General features: G+C 32.0%; 1 protein-coding gene across 1 annotated transcript in view; it reads right to left on the bottom strand.

Annotated features, from left to right (window-relative positions):
- Positions 1 to 242: 242 nt before the first annotated feature.
- LOC129218054 (neuroligin-4, X-linked-like) overlaps positions 243 to 19,536 on the bottom strand; it is a 162,615-nt gene continuing 143,321 nt past the window's right edge. Inside the window, exon 2 of the mRNA XM_054852238.1 lies at positions 243 to 760. Within this exon, the coding sequence (XP_054708213.1) occupies positions 750 to 760 (11 nt within the window). The 3' untranslated portion in view covers positions 243 to 749. The remainder of the gene's footprint in view (positions 761 to 19,536) is intronic.

Raw genomic sequence — 19,536 nt, 5'->3', positions numbered from 1 at the left:
GCAGACAACATCTTTAAGAATTATTTACAACCAATCACAAGTACTCACAAAATATTTACTGTTTAATAACTAATAACTACTGTTAAGAGAAATGTTTTGAGTTTTCAGTTTTACATTTTAAAGCAACAATTTGTGGAGCAACATTCACAAATGTTTTTCCATATGTTATAACATAACATAATATCTAAGTTCCTCTATAAAACGCATCTATGGATCACCTTAACTGCATCATTTCTCTTGCATTGAAATACAATTCGTAGTAGAGCTCTCAACAATATAATGTTAGAAGTTAGAAGTAATTTTAACTTACTTCATAAAGTTAAATCCTTTCAAATCTTGCTGAGATTTTTTTCTCAAATCGTTCATATTCTTAGATTAATAGCGAAGGATATGAAGATAACATCTATTAAGTTATAGCTGTAATTTTGCAAGATTTCATACAGCCAATTGTCCTTCTTTGATTCGACATATCCTTTGTTTAGCAAAACGTTTCCTTTCAAAATACGTTTTCTTGAATGAAAAAGGAGACATCTCACACAAAACATAACGTAATATACGAACCACTGGCACTAAAATTTTTGTCCAAAACGTCTTTTATCTTCTCTACTGCGCTTGTTCTCTTTCGTGCTGTTTTTCGATAGAGAGCGCATCTATAAAAATGCCATTCAAAATCTTACTTCTTCTGAGAAATATCTTCCAATACAGGAAGTCATCTCTCGTGGCTTCTATATAGGAGATGTAAGTAGTCCTTAAGACAACCCTATAAGAAAAAATAACGTATTATATTTAAAAGTTTACTTACATACTAAAACTCATGTACAGTACTGAGCTAATCTATATAATAAACATTAAATACTAGTTATATTTATAACAAACGAGGTTTCGAGCCTCTAAAGGCAGCAGTAAAGTCAATTTGTTCTGTGGTTGAGTAGACAAATAGTTGAACTTACTTTTTTAAAAACCGCTAACAGTTTAAAGTAGGTATTTTAAAACTACCATAAATAGTGACATTTTGAGTTCGTGCGATTTGTGAGTTGGTTAGTAAATACTGTTTTAAATGATTAAAAGCAAAGTCAGCCAACAGTTATGTTATAATTTATGCTGTTCTTATTTTTTACCTGCTCAGAGTTTGTTTGATTGCATAAGTAGCAAAAATTCAAACAGTGAATCGAGTCAAAGGTTTTTTGAGGGAACTACGTAAATATTTACATCATCTAGACAGAATATATAAATTTAAAAAAAAACCTCTGGCATGCAAAAATATGTATAAAGGAATAATTTCATACAAAAAATATCACATACCTTTTTTTCTCTGTGATGAAGCAACTGCCTTGACCAATCCATATTCTATACTTTGAGTTAAAGACCTATAGATCTCCTGAAAAATGCTTGTCCTCTTTAATGAATTTCAGAAGCAGAAGCCTTCTTCAATGAATTCACAAACCCATTTAAGCCATGAGATGCATCCTGTTTATTGGAATGATATTCGTGAAATGAATAACTGACTAACTGAAGGATTTTAGATGCGTCGGAAGCAGCCTCATTAAAGGCAGCATGTACTTCTGAATTCAAAATTATCCAACTCGATAAGAGCGTAACTAATTCATATAAATTCAATATAATGTTTAATACTGTTCTTTCAAAAGAGGTATCGATTCGGTCTTGCATTTGATGTGGATGATACTAAATTATGAAAAGCAAGGACTCTGGTCAAACAGTTTTTTTGTTTGTAGTTTTCTCTTTTCGCTGTACTACGGGGTCTAAGGACTTTTAACCTTTAAACATTTAGATTTTATGACATAAAATACTGGCTATGTATAATTAAACTGTGAGCAAGTTGATATCTTATTTAGTAGCATACGCAATTAAACCCCTTTTTCTCCGAAATCTGTTTTTCGTATTGCGAGCATGATACCCCAAAAGTTTATTTTATATTTTCATAAAACTTGTTATGTATATTTGTCTGGCCTACCTTTATGACTTAAAACTACGTTTTACTAAAACATCATATTTCATTTATTTAGGAAATTTTTTCCCCAAAATATTAGCAAGTTTTGATACTTATTTTTAAAATGTAATCTTTGTTGCATTTAAATTTAGATTTAGTGTTCTGAAGTAATTAAATGGTAAATGTAATATAATAACTTTTTATGCATTTTACAGTAATAGAGATTGCGTACTGTAGACTTATTTCTCGAACTTGAGAAAAAATATTTTGTTTTTCCTACTGTCTAAATAAGCGTTATATCGTGTAATTTTCCCAAATTTTTTGCTTTTATTTAAAACTAAAATTTCAGTCATGACTTGCATATACGTTCATTTACAAGTCTTTGCACATAGGTATTCTTCGTGCAGCGTTTACATTTTAAGAGGCCTTAAACGCCTTATCTTTGCATATTCCCCGTGCAGATGATGCTGGTCGATTGAATTATGATAAAATTAATGAATTGCACACTTTATGCGTTCAAAGTTCATAACATATTTTGCTGTTCACTTGTAAGATCATTTCATACTTCATATACATAAGATAATGACATTTATGTGTTGCCTCTACATCAATTTACGTGTAAAATAAAAGACTTGTCAATAAATTATTTATGTTTCTTATAGCACTGGTGAGATTTTTGTTACGCTAGTAAAAGCAGAAAGTCGATTGATTTAAGTTTTGGTCAAGAATGTTCTTACTTATAAATTAAAAAACCTATACTAGGAGCGTACAAGTGCCAACTAATGATGATTAAATTATTTTTGATGTTCAAAAAATAAAAATAAACGACTCGTAGGCCGGCGGTAGCGTAGTCGGTAGAGTGATTCTCTCATTGTAGGAGGGTTGAGAGGCCTGGCCGTCGTGCTTTAACGTCATGTACGCTAATAGTGGCTGAGTTTGTGATGGTGGAATGGCCCTGCAGGTGTATGCGGATTGCTGGGGTTTCGCAATTTGGAGGCCATAAGTCCGAATTGTGGGTAGCAATAAATGTATTCCAAACTTTCGAGGCAATGTCAGCTCTCTTTCCGTAGTGTTGTATATATTCTCATCAGCAGCATAAAACTAGTAAATATTTTAAAGCAGCCATAATAAAAATTTTAGGTTTCTGCACATGAATTAGAAAAAATGTTATCTTAAATTGCAACTTAACGAGCTAACACGGTGAATCGGTGTTTCAAGGGAAAACAACATACTGAAAGAATAAGTAAATAAATAAAATAAGAACACTATTAATAAGACTTTTATCAGAGTTAGACGAATTAATGCATTTCAAGTAAGTTTCCTTCAGATGTGACTAAAAATAAGATAAGTCTTCGCAAAAGCTCCTTACTAATAATCAACCGCATGATAGTCGATATCTTTTTCAAATTAGCCATTATCGTATTAAATGCAAAAATAATTTAAATACACACAACGCTCGCGTCATCAATCATGCAATAAAAACTGCAAAAAAAAAATTGTTTTAGGATTGTCAGTGGTTACAGCTTTAGTGAACGCACGTTTTCTGTTTAAATAGTATTTACTTTTACAGGACTATTTCAATTCTGAACTTATAAAAAGGTATAAGGCACTTGTTAATACAACACAAACATATTCAAATCATGATGCGTAGTAAACATTATCACTTTCAAGAAATAATAACCGAACATGAAATTAAACTAAATTGACCAATAAACGGTCGTGATTAAAATACTGGATTCAGTCTTCAACACTTTTTTTTAGTAACTGCTCATTTTTTGTCACTGCTAAAATCTGTTCTTTAAAATGAGATTTTTAAGAAGCTACGACTGTCATTAAGAAAGTTTTAAACACTATTATTTGGCTAATCATTCAGCTCTTTTCACACAGAATAGTCTACTAAAGTCATTAATTATCTGAAAAAAATCTAATGAAGCAGCGTAATAAAAACAATTTATGTTCTTATCTTTTTGGATCAACGTTACGCACTGCATATGCAAAATAAACAATATTTTAACAACTTAAAGTTTACCTGTTTGTTTCAGCTGGTATATATCTGCACAGCTAAAATTGTATAAGGAAGATAAAAGTAAAATACTTACTAATGCTCTTGTTACAGCTTCAAAATCTAAGAATTTTATGAAGTTGCAGTTAATATGAGTCTGAACATGTATATGCACTTACCTATAGTAAATAACATAAGAGCTTGATCTAGATGAAATATTATTATGATTGAGAGCCATGTTACAATGAGTAACAATTACAAAAAATTGTAAAAATTTATTCATCCCATCGAGCCTGAGATTGTTAAATTAATAAATACGCATTAATCTGATTGGTGCAGTATTTGAAGCTTGCAAAGTGAATCAGTTTAAACAAAGTATACAAAAATAAAAATGTAAATAAAAACTGCTAACAACGAGTAGAAATACGTTTTTGATGGAAAATGTTAATAGTTTTATAAAAATCCGAAACAATAGAGTTTGTGAATCAAACCAATAATTAATCAGACCAATGCTGATGAACAGATTGTAACTGAAACTTGATGCATTAAAAAAAATCAATAGTTTTAAAAATTTAGATACAAACGTAATCAACTTAATTTACTTAACATTTAAACCAAAAAAAAATGTAAAAAAAAAACGATTATGAGGTTTTTAATACGGTTCAGTAAATAATACTAATATGTTTTAAAAGTTTAAAATATTGGTTAATTTCAACGATGACTTAATTCATCGTTACTGCAATTTGCATCTTGGTTTAAAAATCAACAACCAATTAATAATCCTCTGAGTATTTACGCAACAAAACAATTTCTGATAAAATGTAGATTTTAAAACACTGCTTGTGCAAACGACTCAAACCCGAAATAAAACGGTTTTGAGGCAAAAAGTTGCACATAATGTTTAAAAACTACTAAGCACAGACATTTTGTTTTCTATATTCAGAACTTTAAGCAACTAACTCAGAAAACGGTATACACCCGAAAGCTTGACGATCACTTTATACAGCATCATTTTTCAAAGGCCCTTTATTTTAAAACGATTTAATGGTGATATTGAGTCATTTCTATTAGAGAAAATTCAAAAAATGTATGATTGCGTTTATACCTGTCTAAAAAATCGCTACAATACATCAATACATTATGATTTAGATCAAAATGCACCAAGACAGGTAGTTATAAAATTTTAGTTTATTATTTTCTCTTTTTTTTTTCAGAAAAGTTGATACAGTTCAAAAGCACACTACTTTTCATTAGCTTAATTAAATCACACTCTTCATCAAAAATCTTAAGCCGGGATTTAATTAAGTTTCTTTTAGATGATCATGCACTTAATTACTTTTTCTATTCGGAAAGTTAATAAAATTCAAACAGCCGCCAAAAAGATTTGCGAATATCACTTTATTTTTTATAGATTTTTCTCTAGCCGTAGTCTTATGCAATCCCCTTCTTTATTTTTTTGGGATTAATTTATTCCATTTCGATCTCTGAGCAGCCAAAATGCTACTTTCTGTGTACACTGCAGCAATAGATGAACGGAACTTCAAAAAATTTCATTCAACTATGTTTCAATCAATATATTTAGCTTTCTTCCTAACTTTCAAATATGCTTGAAACTTATGGCGTAAAAAATAGAGCTCATTACGGATTCTCGTATCTGTAATGAAAGTGTGAACTTTATTTTAAGATACACTTTTCTGGTGCTTAGCTGGAAAATTGCTTCTACCCTTCGAAAGCAATTAGGCGATATACGCGATTGGGGAGGTTTTTTATGAACCTCTGGCGTAAAGAAAAACTGTAAAATTGCATTATGGCTAAATATTAGCGCAATGTTATTCACATAATTACGAATTTCAATGGCTAAATTTAGATGCAGTGAACAAGCAGTTAAAATCTTTCTGGCGTATTTTTAAAGTTTTGCAGCACGCCAAGTTGCTTAGGAATATTAAATCAATGTTTGAAGGGTTTTTTATGAACCTGAGTCATTTGGTGGGCATTTTTCCTTTTTAAAAATGCATAAACTAAAATAAAGTTTACCATGCGGGTGCTCATTATTTGACTATTGATCTCCGAAATGGATTAAATATATATTACATTTTTACTCTTTCTTAATGCCCTTACCATTTATTTTTTCTAACTTTAAGCAAAATTCACTGACGCAATTGTAGCAATAATTTAATAAAAGGGTAAGACAGAAGTGGCGTTGTTAATTCATACTGATTAGAGGTATCATGCATGAACACTCGTACAGATGCTTTTTTTTTCAAATGTTACTTTTATTTTGATTATTACTGCACATGGTATTCACGGTATTTACACAAGCGCTGTTCAGTAGCGATAGTAGTATTATGGCTTCTATAATGACCAATATTATGACGTATTAATTGCTTAATTTGCAAATAATTTTAAATAAAATAGTACGAGTCAAATTGGTTGAAAATCTTTGAAAAGCAAACACCCGTTCTGAGACTAACATAAGCGTCACGTTATTAGCTCGTCGAAACAATATAAAGAATTAAAAACCGTTAAAAAAAAGACACGATTTGAAAGCGACCAATATATATATATATATATATATATATATATATATATATATATATATATATATATATATATATATATATATATATATATATATATATATATATATATATATATATATATATATATATATATATTTGAAAATTTACTTCCCAGTTAAGCTCAGAGAGTCATTGTAACTGCTGAAAAAAGAGATTATCTATTAGTTATTTTTAATCATTTTTACATATCGCCGCCTTAGAGCTACAGCAAGACATCGAATCCCAGGAATAGCAGAAAAATGTTGCTTTAAAGAGACTATATATGATTTTGACATTACTCTTTTTACGACTAAGATTTAAGCACAAAATTTCACGAGTGCCCCAAATGTATAAAACTCCTATACAGAATTTGTAAATATCCAATATTCATTTAAAAGCATGATTTTAAATACTTATTAAAAAAAAGCATGTAGACAACTTACACTTAACATAACACGTGTCTGTCGTTAGAATATATTTTGAATACTAATTAATAAATATTGTGGGTTCATCAATGCATTCTTCACAGTTCAAATTTTTACAGCAAACTAAGTCCCACGCTTCAAAGCCTCATTATTTATTTATTTTTAGCCTCATATCTATTCGTTCGTAGAATGGCAGGAAACTTTTCTCAAATAGTTAAAATGACTCGATTGGTTACGATTTTTACACAGTGCAACCTAGTCGGACAACATCAGGTTATTTGTGCCAAAGCGAGAACTTTTGAAGCTTGCTGCATGGGTTAGAATGTGGGACAGTTTTGATTTTCTCCCATTATGTTGCAGCAATTACAATATATTATCAAAGTTTTTTCTTCATTGTCAGCTTCTTTTTTCTCTAAAGGTTGCGGCGCAATTTGTCCACATTGGACGGAGAAAAATTTGACATTTAAATCAGAATCGGCTTATCCACGAGCACTTTAGGCAATTTAAATAGCATATCCTAGCCACCTATCTGGGATTAAAACTAATAGCACTAAATACCAGAGTTTGCAGCAGCTAAAAAATATTATACCACGAACTACACATAAGGTTTACAAAGATCTACCTCAATTTTAATTGAAGCTGTGTTTCTAATTGGCCTTTGTGGCAATCGAAGTGAACTTAAAAAACAAAATTAAACGCGTTCCGATGGTCAAAGGTATAGTTAGAATTTCGTCAAACAAATCAACTTTTTTAAAAATTAATTCCTGAACCAGTCATATGCAGCAAAGCGTCCCTGGCGCAATCATGTGGCTATGTGGCTTGTTCGGCTGTTTAAGAGTTGGTGGTCCAAACCCATCTGGGGGCGCGATACGTTTTTCATATTTTAAAACTGTTGTTATCCTTGAAGCTATGCTACTTATGAGACGCAGTGGCGGCAGGAGTAAGCTAAAAAAAAACCAACGACATAAAAAGCGCTCCATTCGTCGAAAGTATATTGAAACAGTTTAATTGGATATGCTTTTTGATATTACTTCCACATTAGGGTGGTTCAAAAATACATGAAAAAACAAATTCTCCTAGATACCATACCAGAACACCCCTCAATATTTTTGTACTTGTAGATAGCAATATACTGGAAGAACTTTAGCTTCCTATTTCAACTGAAAGAGGGTGCTAAACCCCCTCCCCCAAACTTAATCAGTATGAGGATGGGGGTTAAAAAATAAATTGAAATGAAAAAACAACGCTACATATTATAATGCGCACGATTATCATGCATGTACCTTGCAATAAAATAATTATTTACAAAAAAAAAAACAGCTGGGGAAATTAAATGTTTCTAAATTTGTGACATTTTCTGTGCTACGGCTAATGTTAAATTGAGGGGTCGTTGAGCACCGTCTTAAATTTTGAGTAAGGAGCTAAAACTTTTACCGCATACTACTATTAGTGAGTCTAAAAAAAATAGGGGGTGTCCAGGACTCTAGCTGAAAAAAGTTTTTTTTGAACCACCCTGCTCCACATTAGGGTAGACCGACCAGTGAGTGAACACTACCCAGTGAATGAACAGCGCGTCATTTTAAAAAAAAAATAATAAACTTCCAAAAAATTTTTCTGAATAAATTCACTACAAAAGCGTTCTTTATTGATATTCTAAGCTATCTGACACCTGATTGGTTACTTTGGATATGTATTTTTTATTCCTGGAAAAAACTTGAAATTTTTACTGCCGTGAATCGTTCTTTCTCTCTTTCAAAATAATAAGGCTGGTTTCGTGCTGGCAATTATTTTGATACATATTATTTTTATCGATAAATTTTATTTTTTAACTCTACGAAAGAAAAATTAAGTATACATATTTAGGCTATGGATTTAAATTGTTTCAGTCAATGCAGAATGCATAGATTTTCAGGTAGAGGGGTGTTCAGCCACTGGGTACGAAAGATTGCGAAAACCCAGTGAATGAACAATGGCAAAATTTCTTTTGATTTAAAAAGAAATTTGAAGTTTCTATGAGATATTTTCATTTTCGTACTTTTTTGTAATGCAGATAGTTTTATATGCTTATTAATTTATGTATTTCATCATATATTTTATAATTTCTTTAATTTTGTCTTTGTAAACAATGTACTTTTTACTGAGTTTTATCTTTTATCTATCTATATCTTTATCTGTATATTAACCTACCGACCTACATCTAGCTTTCTATATCTTTATCTCTCTTGATAGATAGACAGGTAGATAGAGAGATAGCGAAATAGAAGCATATATACAAAGAGAGAGAATAGATAGGTAGATATGTATGTATGTTTGTATATAGATAGATAGATAAATAGATAGAGGAAGATATAGAGATAGATATATAAAAAATAAGACGTTAATATATATATAGGTAGATAAATATAGAGATAGAATAGGTAGGTAGATAGATAGATCAATAGATTTATTGATAGATAAATAGATAGGTAGTGGTTAATAGATAGATAGGTAGATAGACAGACTAATATAGAGATAGATAGCTAGGTAGAGAGACTGATATAGAGATAGATAGTAGGTAGATATATAGACAGGTAGATAGAGCGATAGATATAGATTGGTGAATAGATATAGATAGGTAGATAGATAGGTAGATATATAGATAAGTAGATAGATAGATAGATCGATAGATAAGTACATAGATAGATAGATAGATAGGTAAGTAGATAGATAGATAAAAGGATAGATAGATAGATAAATTAAGTAGATATATAGATAAGTAGATAGATAGAAAAATAGATAAGTACATTGATAAATCGGTAAATAGACAAAGAAATAGACCGATAGATGTGCAGATATAAAAATAGATAGAAAGATATATTGATAGATGGATAGAGTTATAAAAGATAGATATAGATAGATAGATAGATACAGAAAGTTATATAAATAGATAGATAGATAAATATAGATAGTTATATAGATAGATAGATAGATCTCAAAGAAACTTAGTTTATTTTTGAATCAAAATTTATCATGTTCATTCACTGGACCAATTTGTGTTCATTTACTGGTTCGAGGTGTTCATTCACTGGGTCGTTGTGCCATTTTTTGTTTAAACATCTAAAGAAGTCGGAAGCGGTGCGATTTAAGTTCCCGCGATTTTTTAGAGATATTTACATAGATCAATTAAAATGTTTTAGCTATCACGATTTGTATAGTATAGAATTTAAAATTACTAGGATTTTTTAAAAAATGAAATTGTGCTTAACTGTTCATTCACTGGTCGGTCTACCCTATATGCTTATGTTATTCAATAACCCTCAGTTTTTTAATTTCTACATGTGAAATGAATTTAGCCTATGAGCTTATGCTAAATATTTTATTCTGAAGCTTTATTTTGCATTGCTTTTGCCCAATGCAACCTCCTATATTACAGCAGTAGTGTAGTTTCATCTTATGAGCACTTACAATTTGCGCATTATTTGTATGACTAATATCAGTCTCTTTTTCAAATGATAAGCTTTGTTGATAAATGTTAGAGAATGTTTAAGTACACTTAAACATAAAAATGAAAATATAACCAGGTTTTATTGCTACCGTGTTAAATTACCATTTTTTGACATTTGAGTTTAAGAAGCTTCAACATCCAGACATAACCATTATGTTTTCCTCAACGTTAATGCGATCTTTATGAAAATAAAAGAATCCGAAATTAAAGTTATTATTTGGTAAAATTGCATTATTCCTTAACTTTTACTGCAATGTAAAGCCAAAGTTTTGAAAGTTAGACAATTTAATAGTCTTTCAAAGTTAAATAAAATTTAAAAAAAAAAGACTTAAATTACGCTATGCTTCAGAAAATAAAATCACTTAGTAGCTCTCTACCATAAATAAAAGCAGCTGTGGAAATATGTCTAACAGTTTTTAATTTTTATTTTTTTTTAATTGCTTTATGTCTTTTTCATAGCAAATGAAAAATAATAATACCTTTATTAACAAAGTAAAACATTACATTTGCAAGCTACTCACAAAAATTCACGGGGACCTACACTGTTTTTAAGATTACCAAGTTGTAATGGATATTTCTTAGAATCGATTTTCTTCTCTGCAATGAAAAAAAAAAGACATCCATAGTACATGAAATGGATGGGGCGATGTTGACAAAATTCCCTTAACCTAGTCGTTACCATTAACCAATCTCCGTTTCTTAGTAGCATGGAAACTGATCATCTCAGGAAATCAACAACATAAAATAAGGTAAAAAGTACAGAGGGGAAAGAAGAAAAAAGAAGCAGCACTAGTTTCTGATTTTTTCTTGCGGGTGCTTAAAACTAGTCTCTTATTGATCGCTTCAATTGTAAGGTTGACAGACATGAAATATAGACAGCATCTCTGTGTTTCAGGAGTTTTTGGAGGTACCTAAAACTTCAATCTTTCTTTATTTTTTAGGGATTCGTTCTATTCCGTAAGTGCGAGCAACGACTCTAGTTACCCATGGACAGGTCTTAAGGCGAATCCCTATTTTTTTTCACTTAGAAACAGCGGTGTAATGGTATTGTGAGATTAAATCTTGTTAGATAGGAATAAAATTAACTGTAAATCTTATTTATCATTTTAAGAAGAAAAATGATTAATGGAATATTAGTTCAAAAAAAAAAAAATGGGATAAAACTAGTTATTGAAAACAGTTCTGCTTGTAAGAAAAGAAAAAAAACATTCTTAACATTTTATTAATAAATTAAGATTTTAAATTATCTATCTATCTATCTATATATATATATATATATATATATATATATATATATATATATATATATATATATATATATATATATATATATATATATATATATATATATATATATATATATATATATATATATATTACACACTGGTGTGCAAAAATTAAGGACGAGATGGTTTTTTCAATATAACTTTGTACAAAAGCTTTCCAAATCAACACATTTAATACCGTAAGATCCCCAATACGTAAGGACATGTGTAATGTAAGCAACACTTACTAAAAGAGAAATCAGAGTGATAAAAAAAGCTTTATTGAAAAAGTAGCATGGAGCGCAATGCGACTGAAGGACGAAACATCCCTGTGATGGGTGTCCAGCAAGAAACATCCGGTCTTTAGTAGGGGATATGATCTCCCCCGACAGCTAGGCAGGTTTCACAGCGTCTGCCCATGCTGAGAATGAGGGTGTCAATGAGTTGTTGAGGCATTGCTGCCCATTCGTCTTGCAGCGCCAATCGAATCTCGCGAATCGTTACTGGTGGTAAGGTAGGAGCTGCCAAGCGTCTGCCTAGAAAATCCCATTCATGCTCGATGGGATTGAGATCCGGAAATCGTGCCGGCGAATCCATACGTTCAATATCCTCACTCTCTAAGAGCTGTTCGGCAGCTACTGGGCGATGACATGGTGCATTGTCGTCCATGAAAAGGAACTGCGGACCCATAGCGCCTCTAAAAAGACGCACAAATGGAAGAAGAATCTCGTTACAATAACGGGTCCCGTTGACTGAACCTGCGTCGAAGATGTGAAGGTCTGTACGACTACCAAGCATGATGCCTCCCCAAACGAGAACACCGCGACCTCCATACCTGTCCCTTTCAATGATGTTCGAGCGATGATTGCGGCTTCCCCGCTCTCTCCAGATGAGTATGCGATGAGAATCGCTACTCAGACTGAATCTGCTCTCATCTGTAAAGAGTACTCGTCCCCATACATTTTCTCTCCAATTCCGGTGTTCCCGGCACCACAGAGAACGCCTTCTCCGATGGGCAGGCGTTAGAGGTACACACCGTATAGGGGGTCGTGCAAACAGACCACCACCGTGCAGTCTTCTGGTCACGGTAAAACGCGATATCGGTCGTCCAGTCGCCTGTGTCGTGTGTCTAGCGATTTCTCCCGCTGTCTGCCGTCTGTTTCGTCTGGCCTGTAAGACAATATACCGGTCATCTGCGGGTGTGGTTCCTCGTGGACGACCACTACTGAACCCCCGGATAACTGTTCCTGTAGTTTGAAATTGTCTCCAAAGTCGTGAAACGATGCTGTGAGCAATTCCAAACTCTGCAGCCACACTTGTCACACTGCGGCCTTCCTCCAACTTCCCAATGATTTGACCTCGGGTAGAAGCATCCAGATGTAGTCCAACAGATTGATTATTCGCCATTTCTCGCTGAGGCAGTAACTTGGTGTGATTTTAACTGCTATACGGCGTGCAATCTCTTTGCCAGAAATACTGATCTTACACCGACAACATACTTTATACTACTCAGACACTCCCACATTACGTCTGCCTGCATATCTGCGCATGTGCTACCGTACATCACCTTACTTAATCTCCTGATTGGTCTTTCTGTCCGCTCTGCCTCTTCGTTCAGCTGATATGCTAATTTTTCGATTTCGTCCTTAATTTTTGCATACCAGTGTATATATATAGGCTTATCCACGAGCACTTTAGGCAATTTAAATAGCAAATCCTAGCCACCTATCTGGGATTGAAACTAATAGCACAAAATACCAGAGTTTACAGCAGCTGAAAAATATTATACCACGAACTGCACATAAGGTTTACAATGATCTACTTCAATTTTAATTGAAGCTATGCTTCTAATTGGCCTTTGTGGCAATCGAAGTGAACTTGAAAAATAAAATGAAACGAATTCCGTTGGTCAAAGGTATAGTTAGAATTCCATTAAACAAATCAACTTTTTTAAGAGATAATTCCTGAACCAGTTAAACGCATCAAAGCGTCCCTGGCACAATCATGTGGCACGTTCGGCTGTTTAACAGTTGGTGGTAAAAACCCACCTGGGGGCGCGATACTTTTTCATATTTTAAAACTGTTGTTATCTTTGAAGCTATGCTACTTATGAGACGCAGTGGCGGCGGGAGTAAGCTAAAAAAAAAACGGCATAAAAAGCGCATTCCATTCGTCAAAAGTATATTGAAACAATTTAATTGAATTTGCTGTTTTGATATAACTTCCATATTAAGGTGGTTCAAAAATACATGAAAAAAAAATCTACTAGATACCAGGACACTGCTCAATATATTTAGACTTGTGGATAGCAATATAGTGGAAGAATGTTAGCTTCCTACTTCAACTGAAAGAGGGTGCTAAACCCCCTCCCCCAAACTTAATCAGTATGGGGAGGGGGGTTAAAAAACGCATTGACATGAAAAAACAACGCTACATGTTATAATATGCACAAATATTATGCATATAGATTGCAATAATATAATTATTTACAAACAAATCTGGGGAAATTAAATGTTTCTAAATTTGTGACATTTTCTATGCTAGGCTAATGTTAAATTGAGGAGTCATTGAGCACCGTCTTAAAATTTGAGTAAGGAGCTTAAACTTTTACAGCATAATACTATTACTGAGTCTAAAAAAAATAGGGGATGTCCTGAACTCTAGCTGAAAAAAAGTTTTTTTGAACCACCCAATTCCACATTATATGCTTATGTTATTCAATAACCCTTAGTTTTCAAATTTCTACATGTGAAATGAATTTGATATTACTACCTCTGACCTGTGAGCTTATGCTAAATTATTCTGAAGCTTTATTTTTGCCCATTGCAACCTTCTATGACTGTATGACAAATATCAGTCTATCTTTCAATCTTTCAAAACATAAGGCTCTCTTTTAAAACATATATATATATATATATATATATATATATATATATATATATATATATATATATATATATATATATATATATAAAGCCCCAATAATAACCCCCAAAAATAACCAGATTTTTGTTCTAAAATATTTATATATTGGTTTATTCACAAAATGTCTTTTGTCTCCTTTAAAATGTTCACCCTTAGATGCAATACACTTGTGAATTCTTTTTTCCACTGTTAGAAGCTCCCCTGGATCTCTCTAACTTTGACCATGTCCAGTGCCCGTTGCGAAGTAGTTTTACAGCCTCTAAATCATCAAAACGCTTCATTTTTAGATTTTTTTTTCATCCTCGGGAACAGAAAAAGATCACAAGGGGCTAGGTCTGGTCGAAGAACGACTGGACACCCCTGAGAGGCCAATTAGCGGTTAATAGTAAAGGTTGTGTGTACGGGAGCGTTATCATTGTGAAAGAACCATCCTTCCAATCGCCCTAGCGAGTTCCAACTCACTCTTGTTTGTTCTAAATTTTTGTCAATCGTAAAATGACAACTCTCGTTGATTTTTTGGCAGATTTTTTTCAACGTTTTCATCACTTCGAGACGTTGAAGGGCGCTCAGAGCAAGCATGATCTTCAACATTTATACTACCGCGTTTAAAGCGCCCAAACCACTCGAAAACTTATGTACGGCTCATAGCATCGGTCTTGAAAGCTTGTTGAAACATTTGGTAAGCTAATCCGTTGCCGACTTTTTAAGCAGGAGATGCAAAATTTCATGTTTAGTTTGTTCTTTTAAATCTGCCATGTAATGAGTTCGCAGGCGGAAAGAAACAATATCTGAGAAAACCAACCCTACAACCAGACGGTATCAATTAAACTGACGCCACTTGCACAGCTGGTTTGTGAAGGTCTTTACTTGAGCCATCTAGCTGGAGAACACTCTACTACATCTAGGATTGGCATCGCACCATAAGTCCGGTTTCTTTTCCGGTTGACGTTTGTGGGAATTTTAACTTTGCCCAATTTTTGCACTCAAGAAAAGATATAGGTTCAGCTCTCAACCACCTCCCATCCAAAGTTTTAAAATTTTTCCCAACAGTTTTTTTTTTCCTTTCAGGCCTTTCAAAGAGTTTTGCAAAATTGATTTATCTGCAAAATATTAAACTCAGGACAGAATCGCAGAAACTAAGCAACGGAAATCTGTCACTCTTATCTGATGCCATGTAGGTTTTAAAATAAAAGCTGCAACACGTCGTATTATAAAAGCTTTACTGCACCTCTTTTGAGAACTAGTGGTTTTTTGATGCAGACATTTTTCGTATAGTAAAAGAGCCAATCGGATGTAGAAAAGTAATACAGTTTACTTAAGATATTTGTCGATTTTTACATCTTAGTGTAATAATAAAAAATAGGAATCCAATCTTAATTAGAAAATACTTGGTTTTATTTAGCAAAATTTACAATGAATACTATGGGTTCTTATTCTGTCGTATATTGCAAAACAAAAAAGTACAGCCGCTATTGTTCAATGTTTACTCAATTACATTTTACACATGCAATATTGATTTTGGCAATTTTCAGATTTCAAAAGACAAACCAGGAAAGTTTTATGTAACTTTATACATCTATGATTCATTTGAATAATTTAGATCTTTGAAAAACAAATATAATTGAAGAGCAGAAAACTTCAATATTATTGAGACCAAAAAGATATCAATATCTAAATTACTAGATCAATTTTTATTTTCTGTTTCCATACCTTTTGTTAAAAAAAAGTTATATATTTTTTTATACAAAGTAATTGGAAAGAAAAAAGCATACACATTATGCTTTATGATTAAAATGTCAGTCCAAATAGTTGAAATGTAAGATATTTACAGGTACCTACTAGGTGGATAGGACTTGTTGCTGGTTGTTGCAACAAAGTTACTTTTAATTTTTTCTTTTTTTTCTGAAGACAAAATCAGTTGCAGATCACTTTGATATTTTTTTGGATTTGAAACAAAAAAAACTTGTTAAAAAAAATGTGCTGTATTGAACCTGTTATGAGAGGCGTATATTTACAAAAAAATATGATAACAAGCAAACATAAGTTTTATAATCAATATAAATGCAAAACTAAAATAAACTGGTTTATTGGAATTACGTGCATGAAAAACCACACGTAGCAAATTCATTTTTCATTCAGCAACCAAAAAAGTAATACATTATTTCACTAGCATCATCCAAATTATAATGTTCAAATCATAATATTTTTCAAATTACTTTTATCCAAGTCAAAATTTTCATTATTAAGGATATCACTAATAAGGCTACTAAAGTGCAATACCAAACTGTCAGGTTTGAAAATTATTACCCTTTTTGTCCCTAATTATCCATTATGTGCATCGAAAAATATCTTGGACACTGGATAATTCATAACTTACAAGGTAAAAGTAAGCACAAATGTGTGAAATGTTGATTACTTTGTAATTTTCTAAGAAAATAACATTCCAACAGAAAGATTTTTTTACTAGCACAAACCAAGTTTTTCTGAGGAAGGCCTTCCTAGGAATTGTTACACAGAAAACCACAGTCGTAAAAATGTGAATAAACTTTGAAATGGTAATGCATTTTATCATAAAAGAGAATATTTTGAAAGCAATGTTTTCCTCTGAAAAACAAATGTGCTCCAACGTATTTTGCTTGATGTGTTGTATAATTTAGTAAAGAAGCCGAATGTTACTCTAAATACTCCTTATTTCTTTATTTTAACTGCACAATTTTATGTTCTAAAGTGTATTATTTCCATATATATAAATGCTGAAAACTGGAAGCTAATTCCTTTACCGAAACCTCTTTTACGATGTTTCTATGGTTCCCAGATTTAGTTCTGCTAAAAACCGGTAACTTTTGGAAGCTTTGAAGATTGTATTTTAATCCGAGTGGATCCTACTTTTAAAGAGTCCATTTTCCAGTAGCAATGTATTAACGAAAACAACAGTCACGTACCACAACATTCCGAGGATAAATGAGAAAAATATCCTTTTGGAATTAAGGGCGTCTTAAAACTCATTTTAAGAACAAGTTTCTTACTTACGTTACCTGTTTTCCAATAATAGTCGTTTCTTAATAAAGACGAGTGGAAATGCCTCTTAAAAGCGGTAGTATCGAACTCTAAATATTTTTGGTGCATTTCCGGCTTAAAGGATTAGTATAATCTCCAAAACATAATTTTTCACGTTAGGCAATGGACCGAATTTTTTTTACGGATTACTAACGTTTCTTTGAAGTGAAAAGATACATTACAGCTTCCCGTGTTTTTTATCCCCTTTTAACTGCAGTTTACAAAGTTTTAATGTGCTCACTTAGAAAAAGAGCTCTTTATCCATCAGGATTTCCTTTGTCTTATTCATAATCTTCTGAAAAATTTCTTTCGGTACATTTTTTTTTTTTGACGAAGCAATAGTAAACCTTTATTAAATTATTTAGTTTCGTCTTTTTATTAATACACTTGAGAAAATAACACCGTACGAATTATATATATATATATATATATGTATATATATATATATATATATATATATATATATATATATATATATATATATATATATATATATATATATATATAATATATATATATATATATATATATATACACACACAGACACATCTTCCTTAAATGGGACATCAATCTATGCTATAAAAAGTTGACACGGAATCAGAAATGGTTTAAATGAACAAAAATTAAATTTCTATACATTCTTCAAGTACCTGCATTCCCAGTAAGGTAAGAAAAAAAATGAGCAACCTGAAAACGCAAAAAACTAACATTAATACAATTAAATATATTCGAGGTATTAAATGTGGTATTTAGTTACATATACCACTTTACACTCGTGGTCATTTGTATATTTTCAGGGCTATGTAAATGATAAGAATGGCGTATGTATATATGTTATGGCTATGATGCGTGTAAACGGTTTCGTACTCATGAACAATAATTATAAAACAATAATTAATAAAAATTATAAATTTGATTTTAAATCGCACGAGCTTTTGCAATGTTTTTTTTTTCTTATAATGCTAAAAATCTTATTTATACTTTAGTAGCAATGACAATAATAAATATTTGCTGTTGGTTTTTTTAACTTCTACAGCAAATTATGACCGTTGTTCTTCTGGTAGGGCGATACTTTCAGTCTCATCTTCTGCAGGGTCCTCTATGCGTTAGAGTTTTGAGTTTGAAATATCCTTAAATTTTACTTGTTAAATGTATCGATATTTTGAGTTTTATTTTCCTTGCACAGATGATTTCTCTAAATATGATTGTAGGAGTCAGGGAATCATGCAAAAATGTGTTTTTGTTTTGCTATTGATATTTCCATGTTAAACTTTAAACATCTAAACTTATTTTGACCATTATGTGTTTGCGAAAATATAGGTCATTTAGCTTACACGTGGACACGCTGTACATATACATTAATAAACACAAAGCGTATTTTTAGGTCTTTTATGTAATCTTCATATACAAGTACTAATCCTAAATATGATAGGAAATATGTCCAAGTTGAGTAAGCTTAGACATCCAGGATTTATTTAAGCATTAACTATTCCAGTTTCGTGCACATTAACTCCGTTTTTACGAGACAACTCTTTTGCTGTGTTCTTAACCCTGCACTCTCTTGTCATTCATTTTTCTCAGATACACATTGGTGGTAAAAAAAATTGCATCACCCGCGCCGCAAAGGAGAGGAATATCATCCCGACTGCATTCAACACACAATCAAGCATCCCGTATCTCAGATGATTTGGGGATATATTTCTGATCAAGGTGTTGGCGGGCTTCACTTTGTGCAAGGAACAGTAAACACTCAGGTGTATATTGGCATTTTGGAGGAGAAATTGCTTCCTACTATGAGGGATCACTTTACTTCAGTTCCAAACGTCCTTTTCCAGGATGATTCTGCTCTGTGCCATAGGGTAAAACTGGTAA

This window comes from Uloborus diversus, chromosome 3 (assembly GCF_026930045.1).
Source record: "Uloborus diversus isolate 005 chromosome 3, Udiv.v.3.1, whole genome shotgun sequence".
Taxonomy (NCBI): domain Eukaryota; kingdom Metazoa; phylum Arthropoda; class Arachnida; order Araneae; family Uloboridae; genus Uloborus; species Uloborus diversus.
This window is presented reverse-complemented; position numbering and strand designations above follow the sequence as displayed.